Raw genomic sequence first — 23,476 nt, forward strand, 5'->3', positions numbered from 1 at the left:
AGGGGAGTCTTAGCAGTCAATCATTTTCATCTAGGGACATCAGTGGACTAAATCTATTGGACCAATTAGATAGTTCCCAATCTTTCGCCACAGGTCCACATGGGATGTAATGTCGGGCCTTGTGCATGTTTAGAGCTTCCCTGGATTTTCCCAAGCCTTGGTCAGGGTCGTAGGGGGCAATTTGTCTCGGGTAAAAGTATCCTAGTGGCAGTGATCTTATGATGCTTGCCTGGCTCGCCATCCCACAGGTCAAGATGTGGTGCACTACATTTGCATCCCTAAAATTTACTACAATGCAGTTCCCCATTATATCTTTTCTCCTAGTACCGATCCAACCCACCCCTCTGAAGTGAATAATTTCCCCGTTTTTATTTTTACCTGGAAGGGGCCTATTCTGGCTCAGCCAATATAGGGTATTGTTTTTCAGTTTGGTGTGTTCAAGTTCAAGTTCAGGAATTTGTATAGCGCACTACTCACCCAGAGGGTCTCAAGGCGCTTGGGGGAGGGGGTGCATTATTTATCGAATAGCCAGGTTTTAAGTTCCTTTCTGAAGGAAATGTGGTTCTGTGTAAGACGGAGGTGAGTGGGGAGAGAATTCCAGGTCTTGGCCGCCAAGTAGGAGAAGGATCTTCCTCCCATGGTGGATCTATGGATGCGCGGAACTGCGGCGAGGGCTTGATTGGAGGATCTTAGTTGGCGGGTGGGTGTGTAGAAGGACAGTCGTGTGTTGAGGCATTCGGGTCCTAGTTTGTAGAGGGCATTGTGTGCCTGGGTGAGGAGACGGAACGTTATTCTCTTGTTGACGGGAGCCAATGGAGGTCTTTCAGGTGACCGGTAATGTGATCTTGGCGAGGGATGTCCAATATGAGTCTGGCTGATGCGTTTTGGATGCGTTGGAGTTTTTACTGTAATTTGGCTGTGATTCCGGCGTAGAGGGTGTTTCCATAGTCCAGTCGGCTAGTGACCAGTGCGTGGCTGACAGTCTTTCTTGTCTCGGAGGGGATCCAACAGAAGATTTGTTTGAGCATACGAAGTACGTTAAAGCAAGAGGAAGAGACGGCGTTGACTTGTCTGGTCATTGAGAGGGAGAAGTCTAGGATGAAGCCTAGTTTACGTGCGTTGTCTGTGGGGATGGGTGCCGTGCCCAGGGCCGATGGCCACCATGAGTCGTCCCAGGCAGAGGGGGATGATCCTAGGATGAGGACTTCCGTTTTGTCTGAGTTAAGTTTTAGGCGGCTGTTTTTCATCCATTCGGCTACTTCTTGAAGATTGGTTTTGGCGGTGTTAGGGTCTTTGGTGAGGGAAAGATCAGCTGGGTGTCGTCAGCGTAAGTGATGATGTTGAGGTTGTGTTGTCGCGCGATGGATGCGAGAGAACTCATGTAAATGTTGAAGAGGGTGGGACTGAGTGATGATCCTTGTGGTACTCCGCAGATGACTTCGGTGGCCTCTGATTTGAATGGGGGAAGTCGGACTCTCTGGGTTCTCCCGGCGAGGAACGAGATGATCCAGTGCAAGGCTTTTCCTTGTATGCCGATGTTGCTGAGGCGTTGTATGAGGGTGCTATGACAGACTGTGTCGAAGGCGGCAGAGAGGTCGAGTAGGATGAGGGCAACTGTTTCTCCATTGTCCAGTAGTGTTAGGATGTCGTCTGTCGCTGCAATGAGGGCGGTTTCGGTGCTGTGTTTGGCTCGAAAGCCGGACTGTGAGGTGTCGAGGGAGTTGTTGGATTTGAGGAAGGCGGCGAGCTGGCTATTGACGGCTTTCTCAATGACTTTGGCAGGGAATGGGAGGAGGGAGATGGGGCGGTAGTTCTTAAGTTCAGAGGGGTCTGCTGTGGGTTTCTTCAGGAGGGCGCTGAGTTCGGCGTGTTTCCAGCTTTCTGGGAAGGTAGCGGAGTTGAAGGAGTAGTTGATGACATCACGGAGATGGGGTGCGATGATGGAGTCTGCTTTGTTGAAGATGTGGTGGGGACAGGGGTCGGTTGGCGAACCTGAATGGATGGAGTTCATTAGGCGGATGGTGTCTTCAGTGGTGATTAGGTTCCAGGCGCTAAGGTTGTTAGAGGGCGGTTTAGGTACGGAGGTGGGTGGAGTGGACTGTTCTTTGGAAATGTTCTCAAAGCTATTATGTATGTCGGCGATTTTGTTGAAGAAGGAGGATAGCGAATCGCAGAGGTCTTGGGAGGGAGTAATGTCTTATGAGGCTGCGGTGGGGTTGGTAAATTCTTTGACGATGTTGAATAGTTCCTTGCTGTTATGGGCGTTGTTGTCGAGTCGATCCTTGAATGCTGATTTCTTGGTGGATCGGATCAATTGGTGGTGTTTGCGGGTGGCTGTCTTGAAGGAGGTCAGGTTTTCAGTGGTTGGGTTTTTTCTCCATGTTTTCTCGAGAGTACGGCATAGTTTCTTGGATTTCCTAAGGTCATCATTGAACCAGGGGGCCTTTTTGCTACCCTGTTTGGTTTGGTGGTTTTTCAAGGTTGCTAATTCTTCAACACTTTGAGTGATCCATTGTTTGAGTTTGGTGGCAGCTTGGTTTGGGTCCGATGAGAGGGCGGGAGGGTTTTGGTTGAGCGATGTGAGGAGTTGGTCGGTGGTGATTTTGTTCCAGTTTCTTCGCGGAATAGGTTGTGGGGGGTTGTGGGTCGAGGTAGTTTTGTAGCTGAAGTGAACACAACTATGGTCCGTCCAATGGAGAGCTGTGGTGCGATCGAAGGAGATGTGTTTGCTGGAGGTGAAGATTGGGTCGAGCGTATGTCCGGCTACATGGGTGGGGGTGTCAACAAGTTGTTTGAGTCCGAGATTGGCCAGGTTGTCCAGAAGGGTGGTGGTGTTGCTGTCGTTTTTCTTTTCCAGGTGGAAGTTGAGGTCTCCCAGTAGAATGTAGTTCTCGGAGGCGAGGGCATGTGGGCTGGTGAAGTCAGTGATGTCTTCGCTGAATTGTTTACGGGTTCCTGGTGGCCTGTAGATGAGGGTGCCTCTAAGTGTGGTCCTGGGGTCGGTGTGGATCTGGAAGTGGAGCTGTTCGGCGGTTGTAAGGTTATAGTCGAAGCTGGTCGTGATTCTGATGGTGTTCTTATGGACGATGGCGATGCCTCCTCCTGTTTGATTGGGGCGGTCTTTTCGGATGATCTTGTAAACTTCCGGGATGGCTAAGGCGATGTCGGGTGTTGATGATGCGTTCATCCAGGTTTCTGTAAGGAAGGCGATGTCCGGTGAAGCAATGTCGAGTAGGTCCCAGAGTTCAGTGGCGTGTCTGTGGACCGAGCGGGTGTTCAGCAGGATGCACTTCAGGTGGTTAGAGTCGGAGCTGTGTTTGGAGTTAGTGGATTTGGTGTGGGTCTTGATGCAGGCGAACTTGCAGGAGTGGCAGGTGAAGGGACCGTGGGTACGTCCTGGGGAAGCTTCGTAGCATTGAGGTGTGCGTCCGGGGTTAAGGGCTAGGAGGGTGGCGGTGTCATACGTTATGCGGGAGGAGTGCAGTTTGCAGGGGCCAGGGGGTCTGGCGCTGGGCGCGGTCCAGGCGCGGACGGGCGTAGACGGGCTTACCTTTGGCGCACCTTCGGCGCGCATGGGGTGCGTCCGCTGCGCGTGAACGCTGCGCGCAGAGGCATCTGTCATATGTGTGACTCACTCTGCTCTTTCTTCAGACCTGGCACCCCTGCCAGTACTACTACATAGGGGCACGCTTCAGGTGGTAGATTTATAGTTGGTAGTATTACATCGGTCGAGGTATTAGCCACTCGCCTAGTCTGATTTGCCCCAGCTACTTTAGAATTGGATGGGTGGTTACTCGGTCGTTCGATTAACGGCTCGGGGGATCCCACCCCTGTTTTTGGCGCCCATTCTCCAGAATCCGTGCCCCTGTCTAATTGCCGAGAAGTGCCTCGTAGACTAGGGGGCTGTGTGACCATGGGTGGGGAATTCGGAATCCTATTGGATTGTATTATCGACTGTTGGTCTTGACGAGTGTCGGTAATGATCGGGTTATCCGTGGTGCCCTTATCCGTGGATGAACCAGCACCCTACCCCTATTCTTTAATTTGTTTAGAATTTTGTCCAGTCTGCTAGCTATTGGCTTTATCTGGCTGACAATAAAAGTTTCTGTGTGAGCTTGCAAGTCTAAGACAGTTTGAGCCAACCAGCTCGGCGGAGATATAGACTGGGGGACGTGCTCAACCCTGGTTTCTAGTGGCAAGTTCCTTGGTGAAAATGGGAGAGGGTTGCTTTTAGTTTTCTTGATTCTAACTTTCTTAAGGCAGATTAATTGTTTCCTACTAGTTGATACTTTTTTTTTGTTTGCCGTTGTGGGGTCCGCCCTGTCTTCACCAGGACCCCTCTGTGCACAGGTGATGTCTTGATCCGCTGAATCAGCGACAGTGAGTGGGGGAGATGACCATAACCTCATCCCCCGAGTCTAGGTGTCTAGTGGGAGCATCAAGTATTGGTGTAAGTGCCAGGCGTCTTTCGGTGCTCTCTATTTCACTTGATACTGCCCCTATAGCTTTCCTCAACATACGGTCAATTTCGGTAGGTTGTGTGGAAAAAAGGGGGGGTATACTTTTGTCATGTGATTCCCCTTGGGCGATGGAGGGGGAGTTCACCTTCGCCTTATTTGAGCAAGTTTTTACTTTACTGGCCATGCTGGCAAAAGAGTACAACCTGAAAGATATGTGATACAAACCAGACAGAATACCCCCGGGTGAACTTAATTTTACAAGATCTTAGGCCCACTAAATATAACGTTCCTCTCCCCTAACAGGAAGCAACTCAGCTTAGAAAATGAAACAGTCCCTCCAACCCCCAACCAATCCCTCTTGAGCAACTTGCGTGTTATAGGGTGCAATGCCAGTATACAGTCAGTCTCTCCTCAGGTCTTCTTCCATTCTTCCCTCTTGGTCACCGTAAGTCCCCTTGCTCCAATGCCAATTCTCAGAGCCACGGGATGGTTTTTCAAGTTTAAGTTTATTTGTTTGATTAATTAAAATCTTACAAAAAAGTACACTTTAAAAGAAACAAAAAAAAATAGCTTCAACAATAAAAAGTTTAAGAACATAAACAGATAATTTTACTAATCTTCTAAAAAGCTGAACTCTAAATAAGATTTGCCTTAAGGCCTTTTGTAATCACAGATAAAAATTTTACAAAAGCGGAGTTCATTAGTAGATCGTTCGTGCTTAAGCACGCCATTAGAGCTTGTCTACAAGTTCTTACACCTCTAGCATTGAATAACCGCCTGAGGATTACTTTCCTTTCTACTTCTATAGCAGGACACAAACATAAAAGATGCAACATATCTTCTTGTCCTCCTTTACACAATCTACAGATCATATTTCCTTCATTTAACTTCCACGGTGGAAGATGACATAAACCTGGCCATAGACCAAAGCGCACACTAATAAATGTTCGCTTACTTTGGACAGACCAAGGAGTTTCTAGATACTTCTGGACTTGTTTTTTCTTATAATCGTTTACAATTGGCCAGGAGTGTTTTCTTTTTACAAGTAGTTCTTTGTCTTTTAGCAGTGATAAATGAATGACCAGCTTATTAATTGTTTTTTTAAAACTTTCCTGGGTGATAGTATTTTCCCAAATTGATGTTAATCCAAAATCTTCTTTTGCTTTGTTTAAGTATACCCAGGCTTGAAGTTTCCTATTGTCTCTTACTTCTTTCCATAATGTTTGTGACAATTGATTAACTTGGTCATTTTTTACCCGGTTCCATACTTTTAAAATTTGGCCTTGCCGGGCATAAAGCTGATTATTTATCCCAAACTCCAGCCTTATTTGTGCCTGTGAAGCGTTACATGGTAGGTTGAAAAGAATTTTATATGTTTTTGCCACTGCATTGTTAATTAGCTCCGCATCCTTCCCATTTAGGACTTCGGCACCATATGTTAGAGTTGGTAGTAGTTTGGCAGATATGATTTTTAATAAAGGACCATATGTCAAGGCTGTTACTTTCTTTTGTATGGTTCTAAATGCGGCAACCAAGCTATTTGTTTTCCTAGAGATATCCTTCTTTTGGGGGAGAAAACTTCCGCTCTCGTTAAATAGGACACCAAGATACCGATAGCTATCAACTTGTTCTAATTGGGTTTGTCCCAGCATCCATTTATTTTTTTGTCTTCTGCTCCGTGTGACTACCATTATTTTTGTTTTTGACTCATTTATTACCATTTGGTTATCCTTTGCATACTTGAGTGATCGGTCAATCAGTCTTTGCAGTCCTACTTTTGTGTGGCTCATCAACACCACGTCGTCTGCATATAGCAAATTCGACATTTGTTTTCCCGCTAGCCTCGGTGGATGTGAGTTAACTTCATTCAATGATTCAGAGAGGTCGGCTATGAATAAGTTAAAAAGTAATGGTGCAAGGACACAACCCTGCTTGAGCTCGTCTGGCGCCAGACGGTCATAGACGGTCCCGCTCTTGTCCCGGGCTTCTCCCGGCGCTGCCCGCACGCGTACTGCGGGGCGGGAGGCGTTCCCTGCTCTTAATGCGCCTTTGGTGGCGTCACTACTGCTGCGGCGGACCCAGGGCTGCTGGGAGTTGTGGTTTGCCCGCTGCTAGTGGGTCCGGCGTGATCACCCTGCAGCAGTTTCCCTCACAGCATGTAGCGGAAGGTGGAAATGCAGTTGCCCTCACGGCGGGCTAAGGAGAAGCAGGTAAGTGGAGCCGTTGCCCTTACGGCGTGGAAAACATCACCTGCTGTGGCCCCCGAGCACGTTCGGCGCTCCCTGCTCTTAATGCGCCTCCGGGCGCGTCGGTGTCGTCACTACTGTTGCGCCTGACCCGGGCTGCTGGGAGTTGGGGTTTGCCCGCTGCTAGTGGGTCCGGCGTGATCACCCTGCAGCCGTTTCCCTCACGGCGCGAAGCGGAAGGTGGAAATGCCGTTGCAATCAATTGTTCGTCTCTTACTCAAACGTTGATAAAGGAACACCCATGACAAAGGGGACAATTGCTTGTTGGATTGTAGAAGCAATCCAGATATGCCATGCCTCAGCAGATAAAAACCTGACCACACGCCCAAAGGCACATTCAACAAGGAAAAAAGGAGCAACCCTAGCATTCAAAGGCGAACGTGAAAATAGACACCATATGTCCTGCTGCAACATGGGCATCTTCACATACATTCACCAAACATTTCTGTGTGGATTTACAGATGACTAAGGAAGCTCAAGTAGGACAGAAGGTGCTTCAACACATGTTCGCAAAGTTTCCTTATCTTATCACAGCCACCCAAGGAGGGAGAAACCGCTACATAATCTAATGCATAGCATGCGAATCCAGAAAGGATTCACACTGCAAAACGAAACGGTTAATTATCAGTAGGAGTAGTTTTGCAGCTTTAAGAGTTTTCTGGATTCACATGTTAGCCACCCACCACCCCTATAATAAGGAATACTAATAGGTGGGAGAAGATATCATTGAAACTTAAAAACTAACATCTAAACAAAACAGAATTTAAACCTCTCCTTAAAGAAAAAGAGGGAAAAAAGAATCTGAAGATGGCTACCACGCACAGGAACTTCCGGGGCACCCTCTGACGTCACACAAGGGATGGACCTAGCTCCCATTCCATTCCCTTCTATTGTGCAACACTTTACTCGCATTATCATCAGTAGCATATTTAACAGTAATGCCTCTGATGTGCACATTTAAAGCATTCCATTTAAGGGAATGGGCTTTGTCAATTCATCCCAACTCTCTTCGAACTGCCCTTTGTTTATTACAAAATGGGTGTCATCAAGGCAAACAATACTGGTTTAAATGGCACTAGCTCCTCCCACATGTATTAATATTTGTTGGATTACTAAACCTGCAATTGTAGCAACGAACAATAGTTATGAGTATGACAGCGATATAGTATGATAGTTAACAGCTATAAATTCAAATGAGTACTGACAATGAATTAAACTCTGCATAGTAACAAAACGAGGTTCCTGCTAAACCTTTTATATATTTTTCTTTACATGTTTTTGATGACCCATGTTTCCAGCCCCACCTATGCATAGAGCCCCATACCCATGAACCAGAAGCCCACCCCAAAGTCTACACCTCAGCCTTTCTACTGTGGAAAATCATCCCTAAAATTGGTAGTGAGTATACCGTCAGTAAGGCTTGACCACCAACTCAGAAAAATTACATGGAAAATAATAAGATAACCAGTCTCCTTCCATGTAAAAAAGGGCACTTTCCTACAAATAGTACACATGCTCTCAGATTTCAATCCCGCCCTATTGTGTCTCGCTAAACGAGGATGAGATGACTTTATACTTAAGGGATCCATAAGTAAGTTTGAATTCTATTCTCAGGATATTTATCAAATTTGGGGGCGCTGTCAGAAATCACCTTAAACACGGATAAGTCAGTTATTTTTTCTCCTACTTTAAACACTAACCGTTTTGTATCAGATTTCCTGCTTTTATAGAACAAGGGTCCAAATATGTATTTTTTTTTACACAAACTTTATTGCATTTTCATATACATACAGGTAGCACTGCATGTCGACATGATGGAGCGTACAATTACCAATTCCTGGGTCCTTAATTCGTAAGGAAGGAGAGTAGGTAAATACCATATAAATGACATAACAAATTGCTCAACAAACCAGTCTGACCTACACAAGGTCATGAGGAAAAGCAAATCAGAATAAACTGAGAGTATAGGCATACATTGGTCTTCAGTAAATGAAGGTGATATTAGTAATATGGTTGGAACCCTGTAGGAAGGAGAGGATCTTCATCATTCAAAGATAGAGCCCTCACACACTCAAATGGGTGTCATGCTCCATTATAGGGCTTTGATCCTCAGGGTGGTTTTTTTATCGGAGATCTTCTATTTTGCCATAATGATGAGTGGGGAAATGACATGTGTAGGAATGACATGTGAGCGTGATGTGCAAGACAAAGTGCTATGTGTGTTAAAACTACCTAAGGAATACCTTCTAATTTTAATAAAACCATTCCACTTGACAGGACTAAAAGAAGAGTAAGGATTGCTATCTATTTGAAACTATGGATCCTGACAGCCTCAGAGTGCATCTTGTAGGGTTGACGTGTTTCATACCTGATTGGTCCAAGAAGGATCAAGCGTTTATTCAGGTCCGAAAACTCGCTACTCTACACCTAAATGGGATATGTGACTGGAGTGAAATATCCTCAAATAGATTAATCACTGTTTTTAGGCAGAAAAATCAAAACAAAAGTTCCAACCCTATTGATGTTTCAACATTGCCCCTTAGTTCAAGGCAGAGTACTGCGTCTAGCTGCAGATGAAAGTGCTCTCACGCGAAGGCAGGCTCATGACCTACCTTCAGGCAGGCAGAGAGGGGTAGGTCACGAGCGCACCTCTGCGTGGGACCACTTTCATCCGCCGCTAGATGCAGTACTCTGCCATAAAGATGGAAAAATGACCATGAAGAAAATCAGCGTATTTATGAAATGCACACCAGATACGGAGTTTAGGAGCAGTGGTTATTTGTACATCTCTGAATTTATCGATACCCATACTAGCATGTGATTCAGAGGGCATCTTGCAAAATGCTTACCCACTAGCTTACAATTGGAAGTCACAAATGCAGAGAAATCCAATCGGTGCTAACAAATGTTCTGCTATTCTGTGCTACCACAGTCTCCTGATAAAAATAGTGCCTCCTATCTGTGGCTGGGCCTAGTGCCTGCGACACAATGCTGTCTAAAGTGCGACCTGGTGACATCATATTTTACCATACAGTATCTATGCTTTTTTATGGGTGTAACTGCAGTTTTTGGTCCCTAGCTTAGCTAACACCTAGGAAAACCTACTATTCTTAGACAATTCTGGAAGTATACAATGAGAAATATCCGGGGTGGTGTGACTTGTGTGGTTCTATTATGTTTTTTTTATCAAGAGGCCCTTGCAACCATAAAACCTTATCTAAAAACTCAGTTTCCTTAAATTTTTTGAGGGCAAGTTCTGTAATCTGCATGGAGCCACAACATTCATACAACCCAGCATACCCCTAAGTGCCGCAATTAAAATGGTACCTCACTTGTGTGGGTGGGCCCAGCCCGCAACTGGTAAAGGGCCAAATCGAGGTATGAATATATCCGAATTTTATAACCAAAAACCAACCCTTTCTGCAATGTTGGTGGTGCGGAGTTTGGCCCTGGCTTAGCCAGCACCCAAAGAAACCTACCAAACCTACACAGTTCTGAAAACTAGTCCCACAGGACTATCCAGGATGGTGTGACTTGTGTAACTCACACCAGGTATTCTTTTCTTACCCAGAAGCCCTTGCAAACCTCGAACTTTGTATAAAAACTCTAATTTTCCTCACTTTTTTTGTGAGAAAAAGTTATGGAATGTACGGGAAACCAAACATCTCTACTACCCACGTTTCCCCCCCAAGATTTCTGATGATAAATGGTCTCACTTGTGTTTGTGGGCCTAGTGCTTGTGACCAGAAACAGGCCAAAACACGTTTTGGACATAACGTTTTACATCCAAAAGTTGGCTTTTGAATTTTTTGTGCAATATGTTTTGGTGTGGATTTAAGCCCTACCATGCTCAATATCCAGGTAAACCTATCAAACCAACCTGTTTTCTTAAAACTAGAAACCCAGAGAAGTCCATGGTGGTATGAATTTGGTGGCTCACACCGGCTTTTGTTACCCAGAAACCCTTGCAAATCTCAAACTTTGGCTTAATAAGCTCATTTTCCTCTCCATTCTGTGATGGTAAGTTCTAGAATTTGCGGGGAGCCACAAATTTCCTACCACTCAACGTTCCCCCATGTCTCCCGATAAAGTAGTTCCTCCGTTGTATTGTTGGGCCTTGAGGCCAGATGCAATGTGGAGACAGCCACATATCTCGTTTAAAAAAATAAAATGTGACATGATTTGGCATTTGGGGTTGTTGCTGTATTTGGGCCCAGGCTCGACCAATAATGGAAACCTACCAAACCAAGCATTTCTGAAAATTATATATATCCTCCTGTGCTTTAGTATCTTTAAGCTAGTTAGTTTACATTCCTTCTACATCTGGCTGTCTGTATACTATCCATTAGGTTATCGCTCTCTGTTTATTGCCTTAGTTTCTGAAATTTGAGAACACCCTCTGTGCTAAATACATTGTCTTGACCATCTCATAAAGTTGTCCTTATTTTACCTCTATCCTTCTACTTCAAACTGACCCCAGAATTCTGGAAAACTGTCATTGCCACCATGTCAGCAACACTGTATACACTCTTGTGACTTCTCAGACATCCCATACACTCTGTAGAGCTAACATAGCTTTGGCTGAATTCACATCTCACCACACCCTAGAAGCTTCCATATTTGTTCGTTTTTAATCTCTTGGCAGAAGTAAGATTCTGTTTGGATGCCTGAACTCACCATATGCTGAAAGAACACACCAGTAACATGTACTGTATGCTGTTATTTGAAAAGATTGCAGAGCCTAACATCGAACTATCAACATTTGTGTATTGATGTCTTCACTGTTGCAATAAATATGTTCATCATTCCTCCTTAATCTGATCTTCATTATCATAGCAAGGTATGACAGCACCTGTAATGACTACTAGCTTTTCATATTGAGAAGATATCTACTATTTCTTTCCAAAAGGCAGTCCAAATGCATTCCAATTTTACTTAAATGAATGTTTTTATTAACCCAAATTTACAATTTGGCTAAAATGTGAGTGGCAAGTGGTTTCCACGTTTCATCTTTAAAGATTAGTTTTCACAAAATGAACACAAACATACAGGAAGGCTGTATTTGTGTGTATTATATATTGCTTGGAGCATACAGAGTGTTTTAGGTCATAGTGAAGTCAATCAATACTAAAAAGAGGTCAAACAGGGGTACTCTTGGCTGTGTATCTTAGCTTGTGTCTCAGACCAAAGTGGGTGCCTTGGCTTCTCATTTCATTGACTAAGCATGCTTGCCATTCACATGCATTACTTGGTCACAGATAATGCACAACTGCTTTTCTAGGTTTTCATGTTGGATCAGGCCATGGAACATAGAGATCTGAAAGAAACAGGTTAGTATTAGATTCCTTACCTTAGAATATCCCCAGGCGTCAGACTGGATCCGGAAATTTTTGCGTAGCAATACCCCTGCGCGTCGTTGGGCGTCGTCTCTGGCTCCGCGTCCGTCGTCGGAGTCGTCTGCGCCGGAATGACGTCGTCGGAGTACTTAGACGCCACCCATGCGCGCTGACGTCAGTTCTTCTTTTTTCAGCGCCAGCTAGCGCAGATCCGGAGAAGCTCTACCCCTTAGTCACTTTTTGACTAAAACGTTTTGATAATTTTTGATCCTCTTCAAGTCATTCTCGACTCTTCAGGTACCGGTAGGGGTGCCCGGGTTCAAACCCTGCTCGAAGTGTAGTCGACTGATGTCTAATACCGACCCCCATCGCCGGTGTCTGCAATGCTTAGGCCTCGACCACGACGAACGATCCTGTTCCGACTGTCGAGCCCTGACGTCGAAGGCTAGGCGGGAGCAGTCCCGCAAGCGGCTCGAGCTCCGGCAGTCGGCCCGCGCCATTCGAGGTCCCGGTCCCACAGGAGGTGGAGGAACCGGTCACGGGGTCGGAGCCCTCGCAGCTCCGGAAGTCGGCATCGGTCTAATGGTTCTTCCTCAGGTAAGAGGCATGAGAGGTCGGAGCGGTTATATCGCTCCTCCGACCGCCCCCGACGCTCGCCCGACGCGGCCTTGGTTATGGGTGGCACCACCCACGCAGCTCCGCCGAAGTCGCTGGCGCCGCATCCTGCCCCATACCTTCGGGTCCCTGAGCAAGATGCGACGCGGGAGGAGATCGAGCGGTACCTCATGGCCACGAGGTCGCTCTCTTCTCCACCGGGCACCACGGCGTCTTCGGGCCCAGTGGGCCCGGCTCCGGGGCCTAGCGGGTCGGGTGCTCCGACGCCGTCGGCGGCTTCGGCCCCGAGGGTGTCACCACCGGCGCCGACTTCGGTCGACGCCGGCCCCAGTCCTTCTGTTGGTCCCGTTCAGCCGTCGACACGGCCCCGTTGGGAGCCGTATGAGACAGCTCTAGGTACATTCCAGTTCCACGAACGGGCCCAGATTGTTGATCCTGGCTACCAGGAATTTGGGTGACGAAGAGGCTTGGGAGCTGTCTGAGAACCCTTTGACTCGGGAGTGTCAGGACCAAGCGGACTGGACAGTGGAGCTTGGGGAGGCCAGCGGCCTGGACCTCTCTCCAGACACTGGTTTTGTGTCTCCTCCTACTGTGGCTACGTAGGAGGGGGCCGCCTGTAGCGTAGCGTAGCGTAGTGCTGATGCGGGCGGCTAAGGCCTTAAACTTTACGCTCCCCTCAGCGGCCGTGAGAACTAATCTCCTCACCGAGGTCCTCAAACCGCAGTCAAGCTCGGTCGAGCCTCTGCTGCCGTTCAATGAGGCCTTATCTGACGTTCTGTTGGGCACCTGGTCCAAGCCCGCCTCTGCCAGGAGAGTGAGTGAGCTCCAGGCTCTATCTTGCAAACCCCCTTTCCTGTCTGTGCATCCGGACAAAGTGGTGTTGTGTACAAAACCATCTTTCCTACCCAAGGTAGTCTCTGCTTTCCACATCGGGCAGTTCATCACCTTGCCCTCCTTCTTCCCGCCTCCGCATCCCTCAAAGGATGAAGAGCGGCTCCATCGTCTGGACCCAAAACGTGCGCTTTCATTCTATGTGGATCGCACACGCCAGTTCCGGGTGGATGACCAACTCTTTGTTGCTTACATGGGTGCGAAGAAGCGATGGGCGGTACATAAACGGACCATCTCTCGGTGGGTCGTCTTATGCATCAAGGCGTGCTACTCCTTGGCTAGAAAGGAGCCTCCAGTTGGGCTGAGGGCCCATTCCACTCGGGCCACAGCGGCTACTACTGCCCTGGGTCGGGGAGTCCCCCTGCAGGACATTTGTCAGGCGGCTACATGGGCCTCGCTGCACAACTTTGCGAGGCACTACTGCCTGGACAGTAGAGTCCGGAGGGATGGCTTCTTTGGTCGTTCCGTCCTCCAGGACTTTCTGTTGCGAGTATTGGTTCGCAGACCCACCACCGGGGTTGGTATTGCTGGGGTATCTATTCTAAGGTAAGGAATCTAATACTAACTTGTTTCTTTCAGAAGAACAAGTTTCTTACCTTCGGTAACGATATAACTGTAAGAAACAGTAAATAGTATTAGATTCCTTACCGCCCCACCCATCCTCCCCGTTCTGGGAACTGATACCTAGGGTTAAGGTCATCCCCTTTCAGGGCCCTAGTTTCCTGGTACCAGTGTTGGTTCTAGCATGGCTCTGCGTATCTGGCGTGGAAAAGCTGTGCTAAGAACTGACGTCAGCGTGCATGGGCGGCGTCTAAGTACTCCGACGTCATTCCGGCGCAGACGACGCCGACGCCGACGGACGCGGAGCCTGAGACGTCGCCTAACGACGCGCAGGGGTATTGCTACGCACAAATTTCCGGATCCAGTCTGACGCCTGGTGATATTCTAAGGTAAGGAATCTAATATTAACTACCGTTTCTTACAGATATATCGTTACCGAAGGTAAGTAACTTGTAGTAAGGGATGCCCTTCCATCACACAGAGTTTGGTAGAAACCTTAGAGCATCGCTAGCAACAATGCTAAATTACTACATTTATTTCTATGGGGATCCCTTCAGTAGCTGAATGTTGTAATGCCTTGCATCATTCTTGAAATTAAGGTACCAAGCAGTAGCAGGATGACATTTTAATGTGAATGGTCAGTGACCGCAGGATGGACATGCTCAACTATAGTGAACCCCAAGTGACAGTAGTTGGAGGTTGGCATCCGTTTTCTTTACGGGTTTAGATTATGATTGTTTATTATGCACTTGTCCTTTCGTCACTTGAGGCCAAGGCTAATAGTACAAGAGGAGAACTATAATTGAGATGTTAGAGGAATCAAAATACCACAAGCATAGCTCAACCAGTGCTACATTGTGGAGCTTGGAACCTTCTTAAGCAGTGAGAAGGAAGATGTGATTGGGTGTTCGTCAGACATTGGAATGTATCTTGCAGAAACAGTTTGAAGTAACAGGTCACTACAGCTCCATGCATCATATGAAGGTTCAGACCGAGGATGGTAGGTTAAAGGAGAAGGCATAAAGAATACTACAGTCAATCTACAGGTTCCACAGAGTGGTACAGTGATGGCACAACTTTTGGGCTGACCACTATGTCTACCCATCAGTTCGCCTCAATCTGTCACTCGTTGGTCAGTGGGATCACTCTAAGCCCTGTGTATCTCTAATGCCAGGTAAATGATGCTCCTTGCTACACCACCAGTGGAGAGCAGCATGTGACACAATAACCCTGAAGGTTTCCTGGATTACTCTTTAAAGTAGGTTGAGGAAGCAAGTATTTTGTCTTGTTCTTTGTGTACTTAAATACACTTGGAGTGGCCTGTGCGCTAGGCAGGTTGAAGGACTATTATTTTCAGAAATTATATATACACAATCTACAGCTACTATGATGTTCATGGCAGTTGACGTGGAACTTAACACGCTTTGGAAGTGCCAATAGGTCTTCTTTTGGCTGCCTTTTGAACTCTTCAATACTTAATTTTTCACTTTGTTTTGAAATCTGCTGAGCCCACACCATTATTTTTAAAAAGGGAAAGAAAACATTGGCTAAGAATAAAAATTTTATTTTTTTAAAGTGGCTTTGAAAGGAACTTCCATTGTAAGGAACTTCTTTGTGTGGGCATATGCTCCTAGTAAAATAGCAGAATGGAGTAACTCCTAATTAGGGCTCCCAGTTTTATGGTACCTATCTTTTAACCTTTCTTTAACCAATAAACGTGCATTCATACTTTGCTGCCTGTGGAGATTTAGCATGTTACACAGCCCAAATATAATAACATAATAATACCTTCATGAAAATCTTAGCATTATAGCACAAACATATGTTGAAGTATGCAAATTTTTTTAACTCCCCACAGTGTCAATCTGCACAGATATTGACATGTAAGGTGACATAGTGACCTGCTGAATTACGTGAATTGCAAGTCACAATTTCGACAGATTGCAAGGCCAGGTCAGCCTTCCTTTCTCCAGAGGTGGATAAACTGATTGCCATAAAATTGATTAATAATATTTTTCATTTACAACACTTAAAAATAGTGGAAGTGCTGTTGGAAGTACTATACAAAAAGTATTTTTTATCATAAAGATAATCTTTGTTTTTCATAGATATTAACCCAAGTGTTATAACATTGTGCAATATTGTGTCACAGGACATGCCAATTAGCCCCTAACTTGCAAACATAACTATATTTAACTTAGCGTTTATCCTGATAGGTTGTTTGCTTAATAAAAAAAAAGTGCTTTTAGATTGTTTATTTGATAGCATTGTAACATTTTCTTTTCTTTTAGGTTTAATCCGCGAAGAGAGTGGCATCCGCTGGCATATCTGCCCGTATTGTTCCAAAGAATTTAAAAAACCCAGTGATCTTGTGCGTCACATTCGCATCCACACCCATGAAAAGCCATATAAGTGTCTTCAGTGCTTCCGGGCTTTTGCTGTAAACAGCACTTTAACAGCACACATAAAAACCCACACTGGAGTTAAAGCTTTCACATGTGGAACCTGCATGAAATGCTTCTCAACTGCTGGAAGTTTGAAAGTTCATCTTCGTTTACATACAGGTAAGGATGTCTAGAACATATTTTGTCTGTGGTGCTGTCCAGTTGGGGCTTTTAATATTTTGTACAGCGTCATCACAAATTTCTTAATGCTTGAATGCACATCCTTAAAATCTACTGAGAAATGGAGCTTGGGTCAGGGGTGCCTGATAGATTGAAAATATTAGTAAAGGTACCTACCTGACTTTGGTGCAATTAAATGATAGCTGACTGTACTTCCCCAAATGACACTGTCTTGTATTTGGAATATGGTTTATTTTTCAGAGGTCCTGTACTGTCTTAATTGATCACAAAGCGTAATGTGTCTCAATTAGGTCTAGATGGAAATGTTGCCATTCTACATGAGCACTGGGCTTTCCTAAAGTTGCCTGCACTTTTCTTATTGCGTTTTGACACACATTTGCAACACATTGAGTTAGTCTTCTAGAATCCCTGACCTTGCTTACTCGAGTCAACTTCGCAAGAACACTATTGTATTGCCTTGGCACTATGTACAAGGCCTACACGTTATGCAAATGTTTATTTTAGTCCATATGGTGACACTGCTATCTGTAGCATACAAACAATGGCAGCCTTTTTCTATAAATAAACCTCTTTTTCGGGTGTAGTCAGAGGGGGCACTTCTGCTGACTTCGAGAGGTCTTCGAGAGGTTTTGCCCAGCAGCTGAATACCATCTCCTTGATTGGTGTCTAGCTTGTGACCAAGACGGTGGTCCTACATTCTTACCCACCAGGTAATGAGGTTAGATCATCCAGTCAGGGGATTCCTGGCAGAACATAAACATACATCCTAGATACGTAGGTTAGGGTGTGGTAAATTAAAATTACCTATACATTTTTCTATACATTAAATATCAATAAGAATAGCTCATAAAATGAGAGGCAGAGTCCGTGGTATCTGAGTCATACGGGCTTTATTCCAATGGCTCGAGCCAGGGGAGAATCGTGTTCCGTCACCACTAAGGTTCAGGAAGGGATGTCACATTTTTATTAACATCATACAATATATATAGTAAAATCACATAATAGCAATGGGTACAGTAGGCGTAACACTCCAGGCGGAGCAAGTGAAAAGAGAGAGATAAGAACATATGGGCGTAGAAAGAGGCGTGTAAAGAGGCGTATACTCGGCACGTCATAGGAGTGTCACAGGTGGGTGGATGTATGGAGGAAATCTGCAGTGTCAGCAGAAACCTTTGCTCGACATGCGCGCACAACTTAGTCATGACGTGTAATTAACGTGTAACTGGGTAGAGCTGGGGGTTGCCTTTAGCACTAGTAGAGGAGTCTGGTGTCTTGGATGTCAGAACGACCTGCACCTATAACCTATCTGATATCTTGTGTTTGGAGGATGTATTGTCTGAAGTAAAAGGTCTCCCGGGCAGAGGCCGTTCATCACTAATGTCAGTGCGTGCCTACATTTCTCTGTGCATTACGTGGGGGCATGGGCCTACTATGGCAACGGGTGCAGTAAATTACTTGTAAGGAGACTGGAAGGCCGGGCCCTTTGCTCTGCAGGCAGGAATATGTTTACCTATTTCACTAGACTGGAATGTGTTTTCACGGAGGTTGAACAGATAACTGTAGGCAAAATACCTTCTTGGCAGGCAGGCCGAGCCGGGCACCACTCGCCTGAGCAGGAAGTAAGGTAGAGGTCAGGGATGCATACCTAAACTGCAGCTTTCTGAGGCAGAAGAGGCTCGGAGCCTCAATTCAGGGTCTGGCTCGACTGGACCACAAAAACGTGTGCTTCGCGTTATTTAAACGTGTATCATGGAAATGCATTGAAAAAAAGCAGGCCTTGGTGCAGAATTGACGTTACACTCAGGGAAGGCCTAATAACTGACATGTTAATGTTAGACGAAAATGCAGAGACATTATTGTGGCAGACACGGAGAGGGAATTACATGGTAACATGAACATACATGGAGCATAGGTATGTGGATAGGGTGTGAGTGGGGGACACATTGACCATACAAAAATTTCTATTTCCTCATTCCCTCCTTGGCCCCTACTTTACCCATCAGGATATGTCTATTTTCATGAGACCATCTATCTGTTCATATAACATCATTTGCTCGTCTTTTCTCATTCGAGCACGGGAACGTGGACGGGGAACACTAGCAGTGGCGCACAAGCCGCAAATCGCTGGCCCACATTGCAGACAGAGACAGCAACTGAAGAGTATGAGCAGTACTATTCCAATAAATGACAGTACGGTCCAGCCCCATCCCGCTATTACACTCCAGAGCCAGCCGGACCAAGACCATGGGTCCTGATGTAATTCGCGAGCTATCTTATGGAGTCTTGTTATGGCTGCATACACTGATGGTGCGTTATTAGGAATAAACACACAACAACTGGAGCCGATCACTCTACAAGCTCCGCCCCTATCGGCCAAGATGACGTCAAGGACAAGGCGGTTTTGAAGAACAACAAGTCTCATAGCAGACTGTTCCTCGGTTAAGTTACCCAAGGCAAAGGTAGTTTCGTTCACTACTGCCTCAAGAGTTCTAGTTAGCCTACATATTATTTTACTGTTCTGGACTGGACCTATGAACCAGAAATATCCTTTAATGTAATCCTTATACTGATCCCATGCTGACTCGGAGTAATCGATAACCGGAGGAAGATCTTTCTTGTGTCTTACATGAGTGAGTTGGGAATTCCGATGATAATCGGTTGGGGCTAGGAAAACAGGTGGGAGTAGGAACGCGATATAACACGTTCCATCCCAATCTAAGGGCAGACGTACATAAGCTGTCGGACCACAAATAAAATAGGAATGACGGGAAGCTTTGAAAGTAGACTTTCCTTTATCACTGAATTCGACCACAGTATTACAATCACTGTGTCCTAGATGTACTGAACCATTCTTTTTAACGCATAATTCGCCTTTCACAGGTAAAACTGTTATAAACGGTAAGTCCGAATTAATCTCGGACTGGACGTTCAGGATCATGAGGTTGAGGGAAAAATTTCCTAAGGCATATACTTCATTTTCTAGATCGGTCCCTGTCCTTTGGGGAAGACCGTCTGCGTCTGGAAAACATGCTTTATTCATGACTGTATTCAGGTTCCCCCATATCCAATCACCCTGGGAAACTGTGGACTTACTATCTAGGGATGACATTAAAGTAAACCATGCTCCACACGAACCATTATGTGTAAACGGATAGGGGAAGAGGGGCAGAGCTCCCTTGAATTTCTGATAAGGTGGGAGTCGGCCACATACCCAGCAATTTGTAGCATTGCTGGTCTGGTGAGTATGGTGTAACATACGAATGAAAGTGTTGTTGCGCATTGCTAGTCAATAGGATAGTTCGTGAGGTGGCAGGTCACTGAATGTGTGCTCTACAGTGTCATTGGAAAAAGAATGTACATGTGAACTAAGAGGAGGAAAGAATACATGTAGTGTCAAGCTTATACATATGATCGTTATACTCAGAAAAAACATAATGGTTAGGAAAACAATGCATCTGCTACGCAAATTCTTGCAGTATTTGTTTTTTATGACTTTCTGTCTATCTCTCTCACTATTTGGGTCTATCTCATACATGTCAGAAACCTGTCTAACCGCTTCACCCGAGGGGGACTTAAACAATTAAACGCTGTCTGACTTGCTAGACCGTAACTTGTTTCTATACTCCTGCTGCGGAGTTTTTTCTAACAAAGGGAGTTTAGTGTCAGTATCGGAATCAGGGCAGTCCTTGGGAAACGTCTCTGGGTACAGTCCATGGAATCTTTTTACGTGGCTGGAATGGATCCAGCCTTTCCTTCCCTCGACCTTCACTGCGGTCCTCGTGGTCATCAACACCAGCTTCGGCTCCCGCCACCTGGGCTCCAGAGGGCTTGAGCGGTCGAAGTTCCTTATATGAACAAAATCTCCCGGAACGATTTCATGCGGTTTCACTTGGGTGTTGTCCGGGAAAGCAGCCGCGACCTGTGAACGACAAGAGAGTAGTGCAGACATCAAGGAAGCCAGGTAATCTGTCAGCATATTACTATCAACATCTGTGATTTTACGCGGCATAGGCGTACCCCACATATTCGGTGGTCTACCAAAGACCACTTCGTACGGGGATAGCCCTGTTCTGGAATGAGCTACCATACGCATGTAAAAGAGGGCAACCGGCAAGGCTACCATCCAATCTACACCTTTTTCTGCACAGACTTTCGCTAACCGTGTTTTCAGAGTCTGATTATGTCTCTCAACGAGACCAGCTGCTTCGGGGTGTCGTACGCAGTGGAATTTCCACTGGTACCCTAACAGGAGTGATACCTGTTTCATCAATTCGGACGAGAATGGCTGTCCATTATCTGAGTACACGACACGGGGTAAGCCGTATCGCGGGAAGAATTCACGAACCAACTGCTTGGCAGTGGTCACAGCAGTGTAATCTGGGACTGGGTACGCTTCTGTCCATCTGGAAAGGGCACATACAACTACGAGGACATACTTGAATCCTCGACATCTATCCATCTGAATATAATCCATCTGGAGGACTTCGAATGGGTGGTCAGGAGGATGAAATCCACCTTGTTCCACGGGAATGCCTTTGCCTGGATTGAACTGACAACAGATCATGCAAGTACGCACTTTCTGTTTTGCTGCTGCACGTAAATGCTTGTTGATCCAAATATTCTGTATACTGTCTAACATGGCTTTTTCTCCTAAGTGTGCTGGACTATGTGTTGTATTTATGATAACTTGAACCATAGAGTCAGGTAGAAACCATGTAGCTTTTCCCTTTGTCATCCACCCTTGATCTGTTTGGACCCCTCCTTGTTCAGTCCATTTCTTAATTTCGTCTGGAGTGGCATGTGTCTGTATGTCGAGTACATCTTGTATGGGGTCCTTAACTGTCATGCATTGTGTCTGTGATGGTACTTCAGTCATAGTCGTGTTAGTCGGTATGTCTGTTTGAGCCTGAGCTGTGAGCTTAGCTGTTCTATTTGCCAGGTCGTTACCCTGGGAAATGGTGTCTGTGACTTTAGTATGTGCTTTGCACTTCATGATGGCTATGGCTGTAGGCAAGTGTATAGCTTCTAACAGAGCTTGAATGAGGGGACCGTGCTGGATCTTGGCTCCGTGGGAGGTCAGAAAACCTCTCTCTTGCCAGAGGACACCGAAGTCGTGAACGACTCCGAATGCGTACTGGGAATCTGTGTATATATTTACTTTCAGGTTCTTGGCTCGTATACAGGCTTGGGTCAGAGCAATGAACTCTGCTGCTTGAGCTGACAAGGTGTCAATGCGATGTGTTTCTATGACTTCAGTATCAGTGGTCACTGCATATGCGGCCACTAACTCTCCTGTACTTGTTCTCATGCATGAGCCATCCACATAAAGTGTCAGGTCTGGGTCGGGTAATGCAATGTCTGTCAAGTCTTGTCTTGGTTTTGTTACATTATTAACTATTTCCACGCAATCATGTGGTGCAGGGTCTGTTGTACTCGAAGGTAAAAGTGTAGCAGGATTTAACGTGTTGCAACGTCTGATCTCGATGTGTGGCTGAAACAGTGTCAATTCATATCCTGTCAATCTTGCTATGGTCAAGTGTTGTGTCTGAGTTCGGTTCAGGAGAACTTCCACTGAGTGTGGTACTTGTACTGTCAAGGGATGTCCTAATACTATGGAGTCGCTTTGTCTGATTGCTAGAGCTGTTGCTGCAACTGATTTTAGGCACGCAGGTAGAGCCTGGGCCACTGGATCCAATGTACTAGAAAAGTAAGCACAAGGCTTGTGTCTGTCTGCCTGATCTTGAGTGAGAACCGATAATGCTGTGCCATCGCGTTCAGTGACAAAAAGTGTAAAAGGTTTGCTGTAACATGGTGTCGCTAAAACAGGTGCTTGACATAAAGCTTTCTTCAGTTCATCAAAAGCTTGTGTATGTTCCTGAGTCCAAGGGAGGACAGTCGAAGTCGCTGCCTCCTGTGTTGTCAACTGTATAAGTGGTTTTACTAGATATGCATACTGGGGAATCCATTGTCTGCAGTAAGAAGTGAGGCCAATGAAGGCCCGTACTTCCTTTTGTGTCTTGGGCTGTGGAAGATGTGCAATTAACTGGATACGGTCAGGTGTCAACTGTCTACCCCTCTTGGACAGCAAGTGTCCAAGGTAAACCACTTGCTGGGCACAGAATTGCAACTTTGAAGGGGACACCTTGTGCCCCTTTTCCGCCAGAAAATATAAGACTGTCAGTGATGCACGTTCACAGTCTCGTTTTGTCCGTGCTGTAATCAAAAGATCGTCAACATACTGGAGTAGGGCAGTGTCAGTAGGCATGTGAATACTGTCTAGTTGTCGTTTCAGAGCTTGACTATAGATACTAGGGCTTTCTGTGAATCCTTGAGGAGCACGTGCAAATTTGAAGCTTCGGCCATTTAAACAGAATCCGAAGAGATACTGGCTTTCCGGATGGATGGGGACACTAAAGAAGGCGTTCTTGAGATCGATTACAGTGAAGAACGCTGCTTCTGAGTCAATAGCAGTCAATAGTGAAGAAATGTCTGGGACCACAGGGTACTGTGGTATAATACATTTGTATAATTCCCGGAGATCAATCACTAGTCTGTAGACCGTTGGTGCATTCGGGTCAGTTCGTTTAAGAATCGGAATGATAGGGGAATTACATACATTGGAGTCGGTTTCTACAACCACTCCTTGTGCAATGAGCTCGTCAACAATTTTCAGTAAGGCCACTACAGCATCAGGGGGTAATTTGTATTGTCGGATTCGGGGCAGTACAACTCCTTGTTTGAGTGTAACACGGTATGGTGTAATATGCATGCAACCTACATCA

The 23,476-nt window shown here is 45.8% G+C and overlaps 1 protein-coding gene across 3 annotated transcripts in view; it reads left to right on the plus strand.

Moving 5' to 3' along the window:
- ZNF236 (zinc finger protein 236) overlaps positions 1–23,476 on the plus strand; it is a 1,135,475-nt gene that overhangs the window by 393,054 nt on the left and 718,945 nt on the right. For all 3 annotated transcript variants that reach the window (XM_086965182.1, XM_086965180.1, XM_086965183.1), the window contains exon 10: positions 16,401–16,673. In XM_086965182.1, coding sequence (XP_086821308.1) covers positions 16,401–16,673 — 273 coding nt within the window. The remainder of the gene's footprint in view (positions 1–16,400; positions 16,674–23,476) is intronic.

The sequence above is a fragment of the Lissotriton vulgaris genome, chromosome 4_1 (assembly GCF_964263255.1).
Source record: "Lissotriton vulgaris chromosome 4_1, aLisVul1.2, whole genome shotgun sequence".
Lineage (NCBI taxonomy): Eukaryota > Metazoa > Chordata > Amphibia > Caudata > Salamandridae > Lissotriton > Lissotriton vulgaris.